This window comes from Rhineura floridana, chromosome 9, assembly GCF_030035675.1.
Source record: "Rhineura floridana isolate rRhiFlo1 chromosome 9, rRhiFlo1.hap2, whole genome shotgun sequence".
In the NCBI taxonomy this organism is placed as follows: domain Eukaryota; kingdom Metazoa; phylum Chordata; class Lepidosauria; order Squamata; family Rhineuridae; genus Rhineura; species Rhineura floridana.
The window spans coordinates 113,529,022-113,549,846 of record NC_084488.1 but is presented as its reverse complement, the minus strand read 5'-3'; the positions used below and the strand labels follow the sequence as shown (position 1 = coordinate 113,549,846).

At 42.5% G+C, this 20,825-nt stretch overlaps 1 protein-coding gene across 1 annotated transcript in view; it reads left to right on the top strand.

Annotated features, from left to right (window-relative positions):
• The first annotated feature begins 856 nt into the window (after positions 1-856).
• Positions 857-20,825, top strand: part of FAM47E (family with sequence similarity 47 member E) — a 45,092-nt gene continuing 25,123 nt past the window's right edge. The window contains exons 1-5 of the mRNA XM_061582953.1: positions 857-900; positions 5,118-5,502; positions 8,440-8,594; positions 11,151-11,304; positions 15,680-15,859. Of these exons, the coding sequence (XP_061438937.1) occupies positions 857-900; positions 5,118-5,502; positions 8,440-8,594; positions 11,151-11,304; positions 15,680-15,859 (918 nt within the window). The remainder of the gene's footprint in view (positions 901-5,117; positions 5,503-8,439; positions 8,595-11,150; positions 11,305-15,679; positions 15,860-20,825) is intronic.

Below are 20,825 nucleotides of genomic sequence, written 5' to 3'. Positions count from 1 at the left end.
GCCATAATCACACAATTTATTGAATGTGCTGCGAGCAGGATCGGAAAAAAAAAGGCAGCATGTATGAGACTATTAAACTGTGGTTTTCAAAATCCCATTCATTCTGCCTTTATGGCTAGCTAAAACCAGACTCTTGCTGTTCTCAAGAAGGCCTAAAGTATTTTAAATAATCATGTGACTCCACAAATGTGGCTCCACAAATAATTGTAACTGCAAAGATTTTGTGGGTACAAGTTTCAGGATAGCAAGAAGCATTATTTTGAATACTTGCTGTCCTGAAGGAATGAAGGCAATGTCTTATGCAAATACCACTTTCCACAATACTGCTCTGATGTCACAAAGTGAGAGTCTCATATCCTTGGTTTAACCATGTCAGTGAAGCTGATAACCTCACGGGTACTGGGAGCTTGAAGGATTGTGATGTGTTTTTGTGGTGTTAATATTGGTGGCGTGAATAGAAATTACAAAGGGGATAGTTTTTTTAACTTAGAGGGAACAGGTTTCAGTAAAGGGAAATAATTGTGTGCTTTGACTTAGCTAGCCATGTGTGTTTTCAATGCCTTTGACAACCTGTTTATTATTTTTAACAGGAAAAGTTTTCAGCCTTTAAAAAAATAGACTGGAGGCCAGATCTTTCTTGTGGGGAAGGGGGTGGTGTTATTAATGCAGGGATTGGCCATACCTTTTGTTTATCCATGTAGTGGCTGGAAAGTATTTACTTAATGGGAGCCAATGGCTAGGAAAAAGCTGAAGGTTTCTCTGAAACATTTTCTGTGGATTGATCTGTTAGCTTGGGGAAGGTGAAACTCCTTCCAGCTGAAGAGAGGATGTATGTGTGAGAGAGAGTGAAGGAGGCATGGGAGGCTGGTCACCGGGGCAAGATGGAACAGGACCCTACAGGTATTTTTACTACTGCATTCACAGTATCTTTGTAAAGGAGGAGGATGGAGAGGAAACTAAAACAATTTGGCCCCACCTCTGGTGGCTCTTTTGGTCCCTCATCCAGTGATTCCCCCTTGGCCAGGCCATCAGGTCCAGAGGTTACCTGCTGCAGCTGGAGGGAGGCCGAGGTAACAAAAGACAGATAGACCAACGCTTTCACACTCTTAACTGCAGAATTGCAACATTTCAGTTCATTCACTTTCTTTGTGCTTTCCCTATTGAGCTTCCATTTTCATAAAACCAGACTTTTACAAACTCAGTGGAATAGGTGTGCAATTTCCCCCTATGTAGATGGTGTACTGTGCTGCTGTTCTGGCTGGTAATATAGATTGCTCAGAATCTAGCCATTTCCTAGGGCCTGTTCAGATGCCAGTATAATCTGGATCTGAGGCTTTTTGCAGATCCTATTAATTTGGACCGTTTGCATGAAGTTTTTGCCAATGCGATTACATTCAGCTGCTTTTGCCTTTAACTCCGGATTAAATCGATGCGACAAAACCCTGAAATTGCTTTTAAAATCTGCACCTGCTTCGGTGTGCGTCTACCACGTATTACCTTTTAAGCGCCTTTTTTTGGCTGTGCAGTTTCTTCACCATTAGATCCTCCCTTTTCTCCGCCCCTTTAACTGTCTCTGGGCGTCATTTTGTTTCCTGCTGTTGATGAAGCAACTTCTGGTCGCTCTTGACTTCCTTTCTCCCTTTTACTTCCGCTTCCCCCCAATACATTTCCTCCCCTGCTCCTTTAAACAAAATCACATTCATCCAAGTTATTCACCCTAGAATATCTAATTCTGTGAAAGCTCTCTGCATGTGATGTGAGTGGGTTTTTTCCCCACTCCCTTCATTCTCTCTCTTCTGCAGCGACACCAACAACTCCCCGAGGGTAGCAGGGAAGAGCTGGAGCTCGGGAAATCCCTTCCTGGGGAAATCTTGCTTGTCCCGCCACCAAAGAGGGAAACTCAAAAGCGCAGGGGAAAGGGGAGCTGCCTTGGGGTCTCATTCCAGCATCTGCTCCACTCACAGAGAGCGATAATATTAAACAGTCAATGCTTCCTTTAGTAGCTGCTCTTAATGTCTCTCTAAAGATAATTGTTTGGGGTTTTTTTATGTTTCCCAGAATGCATGCTGAGGCTTGTCCCGGGGCGCCAAAGGCACACCAATCTCGTGCAGGGACAGCCTAACAGCCATGGGTGGGAGCAGAGGGGACGGGAGAAAGCCTGCACCGCAGGGAAGGGGGGCAGCTGTAGATTCCCTTTCTTTCAAGCACCTATTCCTCTCTTCGTTTAGGGAAACACTGCCCCTTTCCCGCCTCCGCAGTTAACATGCTAATGTGCGGGCGTGGCAACAAGGAAACGCTGATAGCAATAAACACACACGCGTGTGAATGCTAAAAAGAAAAACAGCCAATTTATTTGTAGCAAGGGCGGAAGTATGTGAACTGTCAAAATCAACCGCGATGGAAAAAGCAGCATTTTTAATGTGGATCTTGGTTCATATGTGAACCAGCCCCTTCCTTCTCTGTCTTTCCTCTGTAGCAACCTACTCTTATCACTTTAACCATTTCCTTTCTAATTTGCATTGCCTTTATATCCATTTTTTCTTCCTCCCTAAATTGCAGGGGGGGGAGAGTGCCAATCATGACTGGGACTGCAGTAAAAGAGGGAATGTTTAATCCTTTTCTCCCACAAAAGGGGTGCAGTGAAAAATAGCCTCCCCCTTCCAACATATGGAGCTTGGTGCAGGGAAACTGCTCACTTGCATAGAGTGTTAGAATTCTGGAAGTAGAATTGCCATTCACCTCCATCTTAAATCAGAACAGTGATTTGGTGCTTCTAAATTGCCTTAATATCCCATGCAAGTAAAGTAATGGTCAAGATTCTACAACAAAGGCTCTTACCATATATGGAGCAAAAAATGCCAGACATCCAAGCTGGATTTAGAAAGGGAAGAGGCACCAGAGATCATATCTCAAGCAAACGTTGGATAATGGAATGGACCCAGGAATTTCAGAAGAAAATAATCCTGTGCTTTATAGATTACAGCAAAGCCTTTGATTGCGTAGATCATGAAAAACTATGGAATGCTTTAAAAGAAATGGGGGTGCCACAGCATCTGATTGTCCTGATGCACAACCTATACTCTGGACAAGAGGCTACTGTAAGGGCAGAACATGGAGAAACCAATTGGTTCCCAATTGGAAAGGGTGTGAGACAGGGGTGTATTTTATCACCCTATTTGTTTAATCTATACGCAGAACATATCATACAGAAAGCGAGATTGGACCAAGATGAAGATGTGAAATTGGAGGGAGAAATATCAATAATTTAAGATATGCAGACAATACCATACTACTAGCAGAAACCAGTAATGATTTGAAATGAATGCTGATGAAAGTTAAATAGGAAAGCACAAAAGCAGGACTACAGCTAAACGTCAAAAAGACTAAAGTAATGACAACAGAAGATTTATGTAAGTTTAAAGTTGACGAGGACACTGAACTGGTCAAGGATTATCAATACCTTGGCATAGTCATTAACCAAAATGGAGACAATAGTCAAGAAATCAGAAGAAGGCTAGGACTGCGGAGGGCAGCTATGAGAGAACTAGAAAAAAATCTCAAATGTCAAGATGTATCACTGAACACTAAAGTCAGGATCATTCAGACCATGGTATTCCCGATCTCTATGTATGGATGTGAAAGTTGGACAGTGAAAAAACCGGATAAGAGAAAAATAAACTCATTTGAAATGTGGTGTTGTAGGAGAGCTTTGCGCATACCATGGACTGCAAAAAAGACCAATAATTGGGTGTTAGAACAAATTAAACCAGAACTGTCACTAGAAGCTAAAATGATGAAACTGAGGTTATCATACTTTGGACACATCATGAGAAGACTTGATTTACTAGAAAGACAATAATGCTGGGAAAAACAGAAGGGAGTAGAAAAAGAGGAAGACCAAACAAGAGATGGATTGATTCCATAAAGGAAGCCACAGACCTGAACTTACAAAATCTGAAGAGGGTGGTTCAGGACAGATGCTACTGGAGGTCTTTGATTCATAGGGTCACCATTAGTCGTAATCAACTTGAAGGCACATAACAACAACAACAACAGAAATTGTCCAAGTTTGGAAACACCCACAGAAAGAGAGAGAGAGAGAGAGAGGCACAGAGCTGAAAGCCAAAATCATAATGTGAGTCTCTCTTGGGATCTGATGTTGGGCAGGTGGATCTATTGCCTTCTAGGTGTGTTATGCTGCTTGCCTCCATCTATGCTCTACTTGTATATTTTTGAATAAACCAACTATTAAATAAATGTCATAGCTTCCAGTGGTCTTCTCTTCAAAGAAGAAGTGTTTGTCAGTGGAACTTCTGAACACAGAGCGAAGTAGGGGGCTCATAAAAATATTGATGAATATTGTTTTAAATTTTTAAATTGTGTTTTAAATTGTTTTTAAAAGATGTATTTTAAATTGTATTTGTTTTTAGTTATTGTAAACCACCCAGAGAGCTTCGGCTATGGGGCGGTATACAAGTTTAATAAATAAATAAAATAAAATAAATGAAAGACGTCAGTACAGCCATAAACGTTTGGAGATTACAAATGGGTTTTGTTTGCTTTTGTCCTGCTTTTTGTTCTTCAGTCATTACTACTAACACTGGTTGCTTGCAGATGACTTGTTCAAGGAGCATTCATTCCAATTCGTTTATGGGGATGTTAGACGACATCAGCTATTTATTCATTCCAATATGTTTGCAGGAAGCTTAGGTGATGTTCAGTCAAGCATGTGTTATCCCATACTTTCCAGTGCATTTCCCCATAATTTTCCTTTTATTGCAAAAAGTCTGTATTTGGGGTGATGTGAGTTTGTTGAACAATAGCTCCAGATCAGCTTTAATCGTGCAACCTGAATTTGCTGGTATATGATTGAATTCCACCCAAATATAGAGACAGTCTGAAAGCACCCATTGTCTTATCAATCATCTAAGCATGCAATGAATTATCTGTTACTTATTTTAGTCCCATGTATGCTAATTCTGAATAGAAAATGAAATAACTGTGGTGGAGTGGCCCAGGTGAATATGGTGCGGACAGCTGATTGATTTGTAGCACAATTTGGGCTATCTAGGCTGAGATTCATTTGCTTCGTGCTGACTGTAATACTTTGCTTTCAGGTATAAGGAAAAATTGCCTTCCAAGTGCTTTCAAGAGCGCATCACTAACAAAGAGAGGTTTTCTGATGCCCTCAATGCCCAGCGATGGAGGTTTTTGAAAAGTGGCCTGGATGATTTTAGAAACGGCTACCCTCCCCCTTCTGACAACATCATAATCCGAGGCAAACAGGGGCCTGTGCCGATAATTCTACATTACAAAAAAACAGATGCATCACAGATTGTGCCATACACAGCCAGAGAACTGCAGACCAGAAGTGAAGTCATTTACTCCAAGCTCAGTGCAGCCCAGAGAGCCAAGAAGGACTACATTGCGCAGACCGAGCGTTGCCTGACCCAACACCCACTAGCCCTTTTCCCTCATTTGGAGGAAAGTGTGCCCCCAAAGGTAAAAATAACCCCCAGTTTGCCTCCAAGGGACATTCAGCCATAACTACAAGCAGGAGTTTTAGGTTCCTTGACCCTGACTTTAAAATTCCCCACTCGCACTATTTGACCAAAGTATAGCCAAGAAAAGCTGGGGAAGTGTTTTAGTGCTTTGCATTAAACCAGGCCACAGTCCTAGAAGCAAAAACATTTAGTTAGCTTCATACTGTTTGACCTGTTCTGGATATGTGGGGCTGCCCTTGATATTGGTCTGGAAGTTGCAGCTGGTGTAAAATGCAGTTGCATGATTGCTTACTGGGGCAGGACATCACCAACATATTACCGTGATGCTGAAAGAATTGTACTGGCTGCCCATTAGCTACCCGGCTAAGTTCGTGCTGGTTTTGGTGTACAAAGGCCTATACAGCTTGGGACCAGGATACCTGAAAGATCATCCTACCCCTTATATACTGTGATGGATAATTTTTGGGATCTTGGACTGGGGGTCCTTGAAGAAATTTGAAGTCACGGGCTTGAAGCAAAAAGGTAGGCCTTTATTCTTTACAAGCGTACGCAGGGTCAGCCTTCTAGAGAGTCTGGTGAGGACTGCACTGAAGCACAGTCTGTATGGCTCTTTTATACAGTACTAAGTACACATGTGATATTAGTTTACCAATCCCAGAAGTTCCTTCCCACATAACATAACAGTTCCTCTTTGCAATCTTTCCAAACCAATCAGAAAACATTAGGTAATTCTAATCTCTAGTTACATGAACCCGTGTACAGGTAATTTGTCATTGTCTTAATATACTTCTTATTCCAACATTCTGTCTGTCTTACTAATATCGCCATTGTTCTGCTGTCCCCCTTGACTAATGCTTTCCCAGGCTAGTTGAAACCAGTTACTACCATACACTACATTCTACTATTGTGAGAGGGCTTTCATACATACCCGGTACTTTCTATATTCCATTGTTCCTGATCGGCCAGGCTGATCCAGATATACCTGGAGATATTAGAACATGTTCCATAATGATACCAGATTGGGTTTGGCTCAACTTAGGTGACTGAAAGTTCATGGGCACCACAGTTCTATTAATTTGTTATAGGGGTTCTTATTCCTTATATTTTCTTAGAAATCCCCTTCCTAACTTAAAAATACATAGTTATAAAGGGTTATGATTAAAAGTACTGGACTATGACTGGAGACCACACAGCTTAAGGAAGGCACTGGGTGATTCTGGCCAGCCACTATTTCTCAGCAAACTACTTCAGAATACCTTTTTACCATGAAAACCCACTTACAAAGTTTGTATTCTACTTATTAAACACACCGGGACATCTTAGAAATGAGTGCTAAAACTCACCGTTTCTCTCATTCTTACTCTGATAATGTTACAAAGTTTTTCTGCTAGTCAGTGCCATTGCTCTACAGAATACTTAAAACAAGATATAAAATATATGTATAATTGCCAACTAATAATTACTTTCCCAGGATCAAACGGGTTGCCATAAGTTGTAATTGACTTGAAGGCACATAACAACAATAATTTTTACCCAAGGTGAGTTCTTTGAAGGTGGTGATGTTGATCCACATCACTGAACTGATATGAATGGAGAAGTTTCTTCCTCTCTGCCCAGATCAATGCAATGAAGGACATGCTGATCTCTCCCTCTCCACAGGGAAAATCTGTTTGCATGTGTGTGTGATTGTCTGCTGTTATGAAAGAATGAGTACGGTGTGGCAACACTCACTTTGGCCACTTTTACTTTGGCCACAGCCTCCACTGGCGTGTGGCCCTCAGAGAGTTAGCCGATAGCATAACCCCCTAGGATAAAGTTCATTGTCTGAGGTCGAGCTTTGTCAATGGTGGAGGCACAGACAGAGTCTGGCAAGGAGTGTCTTTCTTCAGCTTTGGTTGGAATGTCAGCTGCAGCTTCTCCTGGGCAGGGGTAGCCTGGTCGTGGTTAATGATGCTTTGGTAACATCTAGGGTTGACCTGCTACTGCTATGCATTGTATGTGGGGCTTACTTTGAAGACTGTCTGGAAACTCCAGGTAATTTAGAATATAGCCACCATGCTGTTGATTGGGACTGGCTGATGGGGACATACCTCCAGTGGTGGCTTATGGTTCCATGTCAATGGGGCAGTGGAATCAGCTCCGGGTTTTACTCTGAACTTTCAGGGAGTTGTCCAATGTGCTGAATATAGCCTCAACACCTTGGACAGCTCCCTGAAAGTTTGAACTAAAACCTGGAACGGATTGCACTGCCCCACTGATATGGAGCTGCCACTGCATATCTTACTGGATTTGAAAGCACTGGCTTTCTATACCTTTCTGAGCACAATTCAAAAGTGCTGGTGCTTATCTTTAAAGCTCTATATAGCTCATCACCCATGCACCTGAAGAAATGCCTGTTCTTATATCAGCCTGCCCATGCATTTAGGAAATTTCAGAGACTTTCCTCCAGGTGCCCCTGCCACCAGTAACAAGAGTAGCGGAAATCAGGGAGAAAGAATTCTTGGTGGTAGTGCCCTTTTTATGGAATTCCTTCCCAAGAGAGGCCCACCAGGCACCAACATTGCCACCCATTTGGTGCCAGGAAAATACTTCTTATTAACCCAGGCTTTAAAAATGTATTTTAATGTATTTTCTTTTTTTAAAAAAATATGTTGTTTTATTTATGTATTTCATCTGGCTTTTGTAAGGCACCATGGAAGCTCTACTGATAAGTGGTATAGAAATACTTTAGATAAATAAATAAAGGGTCTGGGAAGGGAGATCTTGGCTGTTATGCTGTGCAAGGACCAAGAAGAATCAATCCCAACTGTGCAAAATCACAAGTCTGAATCCTGAAGTTTTGAGACTAAATATATCTGTGATATGTATATGTGATTGAAAGGCAAAGTTGAGGGTTCTGCAGCAATGTTTCACCTTCCGTTTGCTTTATCCACAGCTTTTTCACGATGTCGTGAGGCTCCTGGACCCTGAAATGCATCTGGCTAGAGACTCACCTGAATATAGTAAAACTGAAGTGATTCCCCCTACGATTCAGTATCAGCTGCATCAGTATGAAATTAAACCAGAGAAAGGCTACAGCTCAACAACCCTGTGAGTATTGGAATAGGTGAATGTGTAATCCAAAAGGATGCTTCCTTAAACTGATCTCCTTTTAGGTCTGGGTGGTGGTGCCTGATGCCTACTACCTGGAAGCGTAGCCAGTGAGAGCTCATGGGGGCGTGGTCAATGAGAGGTCACAGGGGTGTAGCCAAATTATTCTGGTTTTCTCCCCTTCCAAGATACTGTAAACATTTCAGCATTGCTGTTTTACAAATAGTTAGCACCAAAAATGTCTTACTTTGGTTCAGCAGGGGTCCCTCTTGTCATAGCTGCTTCTCTGCTGCAAAAAAAGGTTGTGTGGCCTCCACCTGCTCTGGTTCTCTCCCTATCCTCCTTCTTTGCAATAAATAGTGGACATTGTAGTTTAATTAATATTTAGCAGCTAAGTTTCCTTTAATGGTTGAGAAGGGGTTCCTGCTGTCACAATTTCTAGTGTGAATTCATGCTACAATAAGTATACATTACAGCCTGAGTTGGTTAGTCTGAAAAGTTCCATACAATACTGTTAACATGGGACCCCATACATTTCCAGATTTATGGGGAAACATTCCCCCCTCTCCATCAGCTTACCCATTTCTACATCTTTCCAGAATGTGTAATGAAATGCAGAGAAGTGGACTAGGATCTGGGAAACCAGGGTTAAAATCACCACTCAGCTATGAAACTCACTAATCTAGGACCAGTCACTGGGCCTGTTTACACGGGACCCCAGATCCACATTATAAATGCTGCTTTTTCCATCACAATTGATTTTGACAGTTCACATACTTCCGCCCTTGCTACGAATAAATTGGCTGTTTTTCTTTGTAGCATTCACACGCGTGTGCGTTTATTGCTATCAGCGTTTCCTTGTTGCCACGCCCGCACATTAGCATGTTAACTGTGGAGGCGGGGAAGGGGAGGTGTTTCCCTAAATGAAGGAATAGGCGCTTGAAAGAAAGGGAATCGCTCCCACCTGTGGTTGTTAGGCTGTCCCTGTGCAAGATTGGTGTGCCTTTGGCACCCTGGGACAAGCCTCAGCATGCATTCTGGGAAACATAAAAAAACCCCAAACAATTATCTTTAGAGAGACATTAAAAGCAGCTACTAAAGGAAGCTTTGACCGTTTAATACTATCGCTCTCCGTGAGTGGAGCAGATGCTGGGATGAGTTGCCAAGGAAGCTCCCCTTTCCCCTTACCCCAGAGGCGCCTTCGCCAGCCTCCTCTCACTGTGGCTGCAAATAGGGGGCATGCATCAGCCTGAGGGTGGGAGATATCCAGCTTTGTGGGGGTGGGGAGCGGAGGGATGCTACGAGGCAGAAGAGGTCCTCCACACACACACTTTCTCACACTCTCTCTCTCTCTCACACACACACACACGCTAGATGTAAACAACAGCGCCAAAACCACAGCTCCAAGGAAGGAATTTTACGAGGTCCAGCCCTGCTACCCTCAATTAAGGGGTGGGGAATGTTATTTTGTTTAAAGGAGCAGGGGAGGAAATGTATTGGGGGGGAAGCGGGAGTAAAAGGGAGAAAGGAAGGCGAGAGCAACCGGAAGTTGCTTTGTCAACCGCAGGAAACAAAATGTCACCCCGAGACAGTGAAAGGGGTGGAGAAAAGGGAGGATCTAATGGCGAAGAAACCGCGCAACCAGAAAAGGCGCTTAAAATGTAATACACGGTAGAAGCAGGTGCGGATTTTAAAAGCAAATGCTTGTTTTTATCGCATCCATGTAATCCAGAGTTAAAGGCAAAAGCAGTAGTATGCACGTGCGTTGGGTAAAACGTCAAGTAAACGGTCCAAATTAAAAGGATCTGCAAAAACATGCACATTTTGGGGCATGTAAACAGGCCCACTGTCTCTCAGCCTAACCTACCTCATAGGGTTGTTGTGAGGATAACATGGAGAAAAGGAGACCTATGAATGCTACCTTGAGCTGCTTGGAAAAAAGGTGGATATAAATATAATACTGATAAATGGGGAATAATGAAGATTAAAAAATCTATTTCCAGCCTGCTTTTCCGTGATTTTGAACTAGGGTGGGGGTGCAGGTTTGCAATCATGAAAAAACTCACCCTAAAAAAGGAGCCCTGGTGCAGTTTCCAAAATAGGGACCCCTTTTACTAGAAAGGAACACATGAAATAAGGTACCACAAAATAAGTCTTGTGCTATCTTCAAGACTAACACATTTATTATGGTATAATATAATGGTATAAGATATGGTATAAGATTTCATGGGCTACAAAACATACTCTGAGCTTGTGCACTTAACTCATTGTTTTTGCTTACTTCCTGCCTTGGACCAGTTACCAACACTCAGCCCTCTTTTTTATATATAGGACTGCACTACAAGCTTTATTGAACATCCTGTTCTCATTGTGGCCAACCAGATGCCCAAATGGGAAGTCCACAAGCAGGATCTGAGCACAAGAGAACTCTCCCCTCTTGCAGTTTCCAGAAACTGGTATTCAGAAGCATATTGTCTCTGACTGTGGAATAGGCATTAGGAAGTGTCACAGATATTTGAGGTTGTTGTCGATTATGTATTTCTCATTTATTTTTAGGCCCTGGGTGACTAAAAGCAAGAATCCTTACACATGGTTTAGTAAAAAAGAGGTGGCTGAGAGAGAAAGTGCAGCCAAAATTGCCTATATTCCTCCCTTGGATGAGAATGTAAAGCGTGTAACAAAGGAGTTCTGTGAATGGGTCAGCTCAATGGTAAGCCAAGAGAGGTGCAATGACAGACTTCAGGGCAAAATACCTCATTTTGATATCTACATAAAGATGAAATGGTTGCTTTTGGATGTCATGGATTTATGCCAACTATGAAGACAGACTTACCACCATGTGGTTTCTGCTGTCCCCTTTCAAATCTTAGAACTATAGAGTTGGAAGGAGCCTCAAAGGTAATCAGCCCTCCCCCCCCCCGTGATGCAGGAAACCCATTTCTACAGCATCCCTGATAGGTGGCTGCCCAACCTCTGCTTAAAAAAGTCTAGCAAAGAACAGTCTGTCTCCTTCCAGGGCAGTCCATTCTTGTCACAACAGCTGGCAGCATCATGAGATTCTTTCTTGACTCTTTTCTGGACTTCCCTTAAACTTTTTTTTTTTAATCAGTTTTCTAATCAACAGTAAAGCAAAGAGGCATTCTGAAGTGTGGTGGAGGTGGTTTGATTCACATTTGCATATTTTCAGGCTGAAAATGTGTGTTCAGACCAGGGCTGTGGAGTCGGTACGCCAAACCTTCAACTCCGACTCCTCTATTTTTCTACTGTCCGACTCCGACTCCACCCAAAATCGCTTCCAACTCCACAGCCCTGGAAAGGGCCGTAAATGTCTTTTTAAATTGGAAGCTCTCATAGGAGCATTTTTATCGCTGTCTGAATATGCGCTGATCTTGGCATCACAGCATTTGTCTTCATCTGGGTCCTGTGTCATACACTGACACACAAAATGTTTTCCATCTTGAGTTATGGTGAAATGCTCAACTACAGCTGACTTCATGGGAAGCTTCTTTGACATTTTGAATTTATATTTTAAAAAATCTGTCAATCAAAATTTATTTTGAAGTCGGAGTCGGTACATTTCTACTGACTCTGACTCCAACTCCAACTCCACCCAAAATTGCTTCCGACTCTGACTCCATGACTCCAACTCCACAGCCCTGGTTCAGACTACTTCTACCAAACAGTAATATCTGTCTAGAAAGTAGCTACGTGAACGTTCTAAGCATTCTACCAATAGCTATTTCTGTCTCCATCTTCCATAAATCTAAGTCCTCTGCCCAGAATCTATGCAGTATTTGAAAACTACCACACTAGTTAGGGCATCACTGACTCACTAAACATATCCGATATCTTTGTCATTTCCTTTTAGGATGCTTCCAGAATAATATTGTATACAGGATGGGTGCAACTTATGCATGCACGTTTTTCACAGCATCCAAATAACTTGGTTGACATCAAAATGTCAATCTGTGTCTCCCCCCCATTTAATCCAGTTTTACTCTTTCCGCATAAAATCTAATAACTTAAAAAAAACACCTGTTGCTCATGACCCTTTTGTGATACTGGAACTATTTGGTTTGCGATTTTAAACCTGTGTCTGAAAGCACCCTTAGCTCCCTTTTACTGATATTAATAAATAGGAGTGGAATTGTGCACTCCAGAAGTCAGAAAAACACATAGCCATGGGAACTTTGACATTTCTTAACCTCTGTCTTGCAAGTGAATACAAAGTAAAAAGAAAGAGGAACTGAGAGGCTTGTTGATTCAGCATCAGTGAAAGTGTCTGCAGTGTGATTCACACACAACATGACTTGGTCAATCTTGTGAAGGTCCAAAAAATAGTAACAGGGGAGAAGACGGAGCAAATGCTTTGCTCTCTCAGCAAATGCTGGCAGATAAATTAAGAGGATATAATGCTTTCTCCTGGAAAAGTAGAGATATAAAATTTTGGAACATTTTCCCTGGCAGAGTTATGGGAACAAAAAGCCTGCTGAGGTCTCTGGAGGATTATCTTATTTCTGTTCTGATGCCTTGTTTGTTTGTGGCCCTTGAGGTCTTTTTATCTCTGCATGTGATCTTGGGTGGAGCATTATGGGTTAGACACAGGAAGGTAGGCAATATGTTGTTTCATCCAATTAAATCCTTGAGGTGACTTCAGGTTTCCTTAGTCATCCTCTTTGGGATAAAGGGGATTTATTTTTGTTTGTGCACCTAGTACAATCAAGTAGTAAAGCTTTTTTTGGAGTATATCACTTCAGGCTGCCGGTGGGAGAAGTGTGATTATGAATGGCTCCCCACAGGGAAAACCTTCCTGGTATGTAGAAAACTAGCATATCAGGGGGTAGGGTCTGGCCTAGCCACCTGCTGATTTACTACTTTTCTATGAATAGGAACTTTCCATGAGTGAGAAGCATTAAACAAAAAACCCTTCTTCTGCAATCTGGAGTAGAACAGCCCAGGACAAAGCTTTGCCATTCAGCTCTACTGACAGTATAGAGCAGGGTAACCAATGTAGTACTCTCCAGATGTTGCTGGACTAAACATCCTTGACCAATGGCCATTCTGGTTGAGGCTTTGGGGAGTTGTTGTTCAACAACATATGGAGGGCACCATGTTGGCTGCCCCTGGTATAGAGTGTTCATAACCAGTGACCTGGGATGGAATAGGGAAGGAGGAGTGCCTTCCATACAGCATGTGGCTTGGCTTGCTTGCTTGCTTGCTTGAGCCATTGAGAGCTATTTGATCTTGATGTGCCTTTCTGCAGGGCACCTGCTCACTATTTGTGATCAGAGATTATAGGTTGATCAGGGGGGTGACCTTATCAAACTACACTTCCTAGGATTCTTTGGGGGAAGCTATGACTGTTTAAAGTGGAATAAATGTTTGGTGTGGATGTGTCCAGTGACAGCTTTGGTTTAAGTTTGGGTGGGAGACTACATGTGCTTGTTGTAGAATAAAAAAGTGGGGAAACCCCCCCAAAATAATGATTCTGTTAACAATGTTTTCTGTTAGAAAGGAAAGGGGCTTTTCCTCTGCCCAGTGCCCACCTTCCCAACCTCCTCCCCTGTCTCCTGCCCCTCCCCTCCCCTCCCCCTCCCTACAGATTATCTGTAGAAACAGTAGTAACACAGGAAAAAAGCAAAGTAAGAACACCAGGAAGCATACAAAAAATGTAATTCTCCATTGTTGGAGATGCGGTCTTGATTGCAGGTGTTGCCACCACTCACCATATGCTCAGATGCACATTACCAAATTCTTCCAAGTACACAGGAAGTGGATTGGATTGTGAAAGATTAACCCAAATTGTGTTTTCATTTTTACAAATTTGTAGGGCAGTCCAATATCTCAGAGAGGAGGTCAGGTCTCCTGCTCCCCTGGCGCATTCACTATAGGTGCCCAATTTCCCTGCTTTTTAAAGTTGGATAGAAATATCTGTTGGCTATAGGTATGTTTTTAGACTGCAAGGGTTTTTTGCCCATTACTGAATTAACATAGAAAAGCACATGTCCAAAGAAGATGTGAGAAGCATGCAGAGAGGAGGGTAAGATACTTTAAAAGTGCACTCACACTTAAACTCACAAGCAGCAGTAGTTCACTCTAGCAACAAAATATTTCTCTTATGCACTGCTAGTGCAAACGGGAGTAGACTACTTGAAGTTCAAAGTTCTGGTTTTGGTGTACAAAGCCCTATACTGCTTGGGACCAGAATACCTGAAAGATCATCTTATTCCTTATATACCCAGTTGATCACTGCACTTTGCAGGTGAGGGCCTCCTCCAGATATCATCTGATCAGGAGGTCCGTTCCTCACAACATAGGAAGTGGACCTTTAATGTTGTGGCACCAACCCTTTGGAATTCCCTCTCCTTAAATATTTGACAGGCACCATCTCTGTTATCTTTTCAGCACCTACTAAAGACCTTCCTCTTTCAACAAGCCTTTTAAGTCAAGACCTTATCCCAGTCTGTGTCCGTGTTGGAACTGCTTTTAAAGGTGTTTTTAAAGCTGTTTTTTAAAAAGCTGTTTTTAAGATGTTTTGTTTTAATATGTTTAAAGTCTTTTGTTTTTAAGGTGTTTTAGAGTGTTTTTAGTATTCTGTTTGCCACTCTGGGCTCCTTCTGTGAGGAAGCACGGGATATAAATAAAATAAATAATATCCACATAAACTGAGATAAAATACTTCACTGCATGTCTAAGTGAACTTACTGCGCCTATTTGAGAGGTATAGATGTGAACATACCCTGAGTTGGCAGTGCAGATAATACAGAAGTGAAGTTCCCCACTGCTGAAGTAACCTGCTGCGGTTTCAGTGTATGTGTGAATGCAGAGACAGCAGTCTTATGCCCACACCTCATCAGCAGGACTTAAAGGTGAGTAAAGGGAGAGGCCAAGTTTTGTGGCCTAAAACGTGTACTGTTTTGAGCTGATGAGACCAATCAGTCCCCCTCCCGACCCTTTCCCATTGGCTGAAACCTGCAATTCACCACTATCATCTTCTTAGAAGTATCTTCCCTAGAGAGTGTTTGTGCAGTGACTGAAACTGCTGCCTTCTTTGAAAGTGCTGCCTTCTGGGCTTCTGATTCTAGGGAGGTGAAAAATACAACATCGATGAAGCCACTATCATGAAATTGTTCGACACAAGATATGAAAGCAAAGCCAAGTCGTCAGCCCCCATGAAAATTGTGCAGCTGTACAATGTACCAGCAGAGCTGAAGGAGTGCCTGGGGAGTATTCCAGTCCTGAGAACTAAGAAGAGCTCTGTGAAGGTATGTTGCGATGGAAGGAAAGAAAATCTTATTTGCAGTTTTAAGACCCAAAAGCAGTGTCAACAGGTTGCAAGTTTGAGCAAAGGAACAGCAGTGGTTGGGTGAGGAAGAGGACTGGCTGCTTAATTATTTCCCTTCCTGTCATTATTCCACTCTAAATTGCTTTCCCCTCCTCTCCCTGCTGCTTTCCCCCTATCAGCGGGAAAGCAGCTGCTGCTGGTGAGGAGGAAGGAGGTCTTGAATGAAAAAATGGCTCAAGGAGTAAAAGCTAAGCAAGCCTCCCCACCTCTCACTAGGGTTTCCAGATCAGAAGCATCCCAAACCTTGAGATTTCAGGGGCGGGCCCTAGTGATGTCATGAGGCAGACCCTAGAGATGTCATAGGGGCAGGCCCTAGTGATGTCATTAAGCATGATACATTAAGCATCAACTACAGTTGCTTAGAGCATACCACTCAAACAAAAAAAATCTGATTGGAAATTACGATAGAAGTCTTAGCTAAATGAGGGTGTTTCCAGATCCAGCTGAAGTGATGGGATCATTCCTTCTCACCTGCTTAGAGAGCCTGGGTAGGGAACATTTAATCTAGCCTACTTGCTTCTGGCACGAAGGGTTTAAGGGCCCTCAGGCCAGTCCAGTCACCAGAAGGCCATTGTAGGAAGAAAGCCCAGTGTTGTGAATATGTTAGATGGGAGCACTCAGGAGTAAGGATGGATGCCTCTGAAGGCTGCAATTCTAAACACACTTACTTAAGGGACTTACTTCTGAGTAGATATTGTTAGGATTGTGTGGTGGTAAGGCTTGACTAGGGATCCTCTGCAACTATATCCATAACAAAGTAGGGTTGGCAACCCCCTGCCTGGAAGGCCCTTCCTGACTTTTAACATGGCTGCTCCAAACTTGTTTACAGACTTGACCCTTCACTGCAGAGAGAGGTTTGAGAAATGAGTAAGAGTCAAGAAGATTCTCTACTCTTTCCTGCCTATTCTGTGGGCTGCTATAAATTCACTTTGACAGACAATCCAATTCCAGTGAGTAATAATTGACAGAGAGAAAACACACATGGTTTGGTCTACCGTCACAGGCAGCAACTTGGGAACAACAGCAATTGAAGCCGCACTTCCCAGTATGTGAAATATCTTTTACCACTACTGGGCAAGAAACAAACCATCATGCAAATAACAAGGTGCATCATAAGTGGGTTTAAGAGGTTGCACTGACCACATGGAATCACTGTTGTTGCAATGCAAATAGAAAAAGAAAAACAAAAGACAGTGACGATTTCCTAAATGCAATACCATATCAACCACAAGTAAGACAGAAAACTCAGCATCCCACAAACAATCAGGTTGCTAACCAAAACTAAAAAAATCCTGGCAGCCAATCAGCCAAGGTCACAGAAATTTCCATGCAGCACAACCTGCCCTGGGGACTACAGTTAGTACAGAATGCTGTGGCACAATTGCTGACACGAGTGAGACCCTATCAGCATATAATACCGCTGTTTGAAATCTGCACTGGCTGCTGATTTGTACTAGGCCAAGTTCAAGGTGTGTTTTCCATGTTACAGGTTCTACATAGTACTTGTTCTGCTGTTATAAGAAATTGATCTTTTAGTGTGGCAGTACCTATGCTTTGGAACTCGCTGCCTATTTACATTAGGCAGGCGCCTTCATTGTACTCATTTTGGCACCTGCTAAAACCATTTTTATTTAGGCAAGCCTACCCAGGCATGTCAAAGCTATTATTTTTTATCTGTTTTTAACTCGTTGTTGGTTTTATTATTTTAATGTTTTTAAATACCTCTCTTTAACTGTTTTTGCCAATCATTTTATTGTTTTAATTCCTTCAATAAACTGCTTTGAGGTTTTTTTACAATAAAGCAGTATATCAATGTTGTAAATAATATACATAAATAAATTTTGGAGTCACTGTGGCTCTTGGGTCTCTTTCCTCTTTTAGGCACAAAGGAATCTGCCTTATACCAAGTCAGGCCATTTGGTACCATCTAGCTCAGTACTAATGACATGGACTAGCATTGGCTGTCTAGAATTCCAGGCAATAGTCTCTTCCAGAAATTGGATTTTGGTGCTTTGCATGCAAAGCATGTGACCTACCACTGAGCTACAGCCATTCCTGTTTTTAAAAGTATTTTTAAAATTGTTCTTTTCAATTCACTAATGAATGCACATCATACTAGGGTAGATCCACACCATGCATTTAAAGCACATTCAGCATACATTTGAAGCACATGAATCCCACCACAGAATCATGGGAACAGGGCTGGTTCTAAAGGGCAGCCAGGTTGGGCACTGGCCCGATGGCCCCTGGAGCTACAGGGGGCCCCTGGAGCTACAGGGAGGCCCTCAGCCGCCCCTCTGCTCCCCTTCTGTGATCCGTGGCCTCCCCACGTCACCCCACGTCTCCTTATTTACCTGTCTGCTGTCTTTTACCGTTGCCCTTAACAGAGATGGCAGCCACGGTTTCCCTAAGGTACTGAAGCCCCTGCCGCCATCTTAGTTGATGGCAGAGATGTCCGCACGTATCGGCATGTGTGCCATCAACAAAGATGGCGGTGGAGGCTTCATCCCCTTAGGGAAACCGTGGCTGCCATCTTGGTTAATGGCAATAGTAAAAGACAGGAGACGGGTAGGTGGGGGTGGGCTGTGCGGTTGCGTGAATGCGAGCGTGAATGCGAGTGTGCACGCGCACACACACCGGGGCCCAGGGCAAGCTGATGCCCAAGGGCCCCAGCATTCCTGGAACCGGCCCTGCATGGGAACTGTATTTTGTTAAGGGTGGTGAGAACTACACTTCCCAGGATTCTTTTGGGGAAGTTATGTGTTTTAAATCAGAGTTGGATGTGCTTTAAATGTATTATGTAGATCTGTGTTACTTCATAAACTTTGCCTGCATATAAATCATTTTAATTAAATTTTAATATGAAAATAAGCGACAAGGTTTACTGGGTGACCATGGGCTACACACTATCTCTTTGCCTAATCTGCCCCTTAGGGTGAAAACGACAGAGGCGGACCATGATCACCCCAAGGAAGAAGGGTAAACTTAAAATGTAGAGGAAATAATTTGTAAATAATAATTTACAACCATTGTGTGAAATCCAACACATCTCAAGGCATAGTATGAAGAAATATTTATATAAGCATGAATGTCAAACAGGTTTATTATTTACACAACCTGTGAAGATATTTATAGTGCAATCCTATGCATGTTTACTCAGAAGCAAGTCCCAATGTATTCAATGGGGCTTACTCAGAGAGAAAAGTATGCACAGGACTGCAATTCAGTGATAAGGAACTTCACTCATGCAATCCAAAATTCAGAATCATGCCACTGTTTTGCAACTGTTTTATACTAGTTTTATGATTATTGGATTTTAAATGGCTTTATTTCTTGTGAGCTGCCTTGGTTTCCAATCCTACCACACAGGGTTGTTGGAAATATTCCATATACACACACACTAGAGATGTAAAAATACATATACAGTAGGGCCCCGCTTATACGGCGGGTTAGGGACCAGGCCCCCGCTGTAAAGCCGATATCGCCGTAAAGCGGAGCGAAAATGACACAAAAATGTCGCAAAATGCCGTAAGATCGCAAAATTGGCTTTAAAATGGGGAATTTCCCCAAACTGAAAACCACCGTATCAGCGGAACGCCACAAAACAGAACGCCGGTAAGTGGGGCCCTACTGTACACCATATAATAGTTTATTATCAAAACTAGTTGGCTGTTGCAGAACATTTTTTTTAAGTATTAGTTTCCTCCCAAATAAAAGCAGTGAAACCTAAGTAAGCCCTACATAACTGCTAAAAAAAAGGATCAGAGAGGGAGAGAAAGATTTATAACACAAACATTTTTTATGTTCACTCTAAAGTCCCATCAATTTTCAGCACAATCTTAACCATGTCTACTCAAAAGTCCTGCCGAATTCTATGGGGTTAAGTCTCAGATATGTGGAATTAGCATTGCAGCTTTGCTCTCAGAAAAACTTCATACTGGGAAGTTTTTCAAAACAGGTAATGAATAAGACAAACTGCCCTCTTCAACAGCCCAGTAAAATTTAAACTTGTTGGACTCCTTAATTAGAAAAGTATAACACTGCAGAATGTACACTTTTTAAAATTTCTGTTCAAAAATTATTTGAAAGATAAAATGTATATGCCATTTTTGCAAGTAATTAAAAAACCTGCACGTACACTTTTATTATAATTATAACTAAAATTGTTTACTGTGTATGCCTTCCAAGATCCTGCTGTGATCTTGTGTTGTAGTGCCATCCTATGCATGTTTACTCAGAACTCGTGGACATTCAAAGAAGCTGAATGCTGGAAGATTCAGGACAGACAAAAGGAAGTACTTCTTTACTCAGCGCATAGTTAAACTATGGAATTTGCTCCCACAAGATGCAGAAATGGCCACCAGCTTGGGTGGCTTTAAAAGAAGATTAGACAAATTCATGGAGGACAGGGCTATCAATGGCTACTAGCTGTGATGGCTGTGCTCTGCCACCCTAGTCAGAGGCAGCATGCTTCTGAAAACCAGTTGCTGGAAGCCTCAGGAGGGGAGAGTGTTCTTGCACTCGGGTCCTGCTTGCGGGCTTCCCCCAGGCACCTGGTTGGCCACTGTGAGAACAGGATGCTGGACTAGATGGGCCACTGGCCTGATCCAGCAGGCTCTTCTTATGTTCTTATGTTCTTAAGCAAGTCCCAATCCTGTACAGAGAAAGAACTCTTTATGCTGTTGAAAGCTATATATTTACTGAATTCCTGATGTGAGACAAGCAGGAAAAGGAAACTGTTCTCAGAACTTGAAATGTGGTTTAGGTATTGCCTGGGGGTGAACAAATCTGGTCAATCTCAACCCTGACTTCACTTATTGGCTAAAAACCTGCAAGGGTGGGGATTAGAGCAGCCAGTACTAACAGAAATTGCAGAGGGGCAGCTG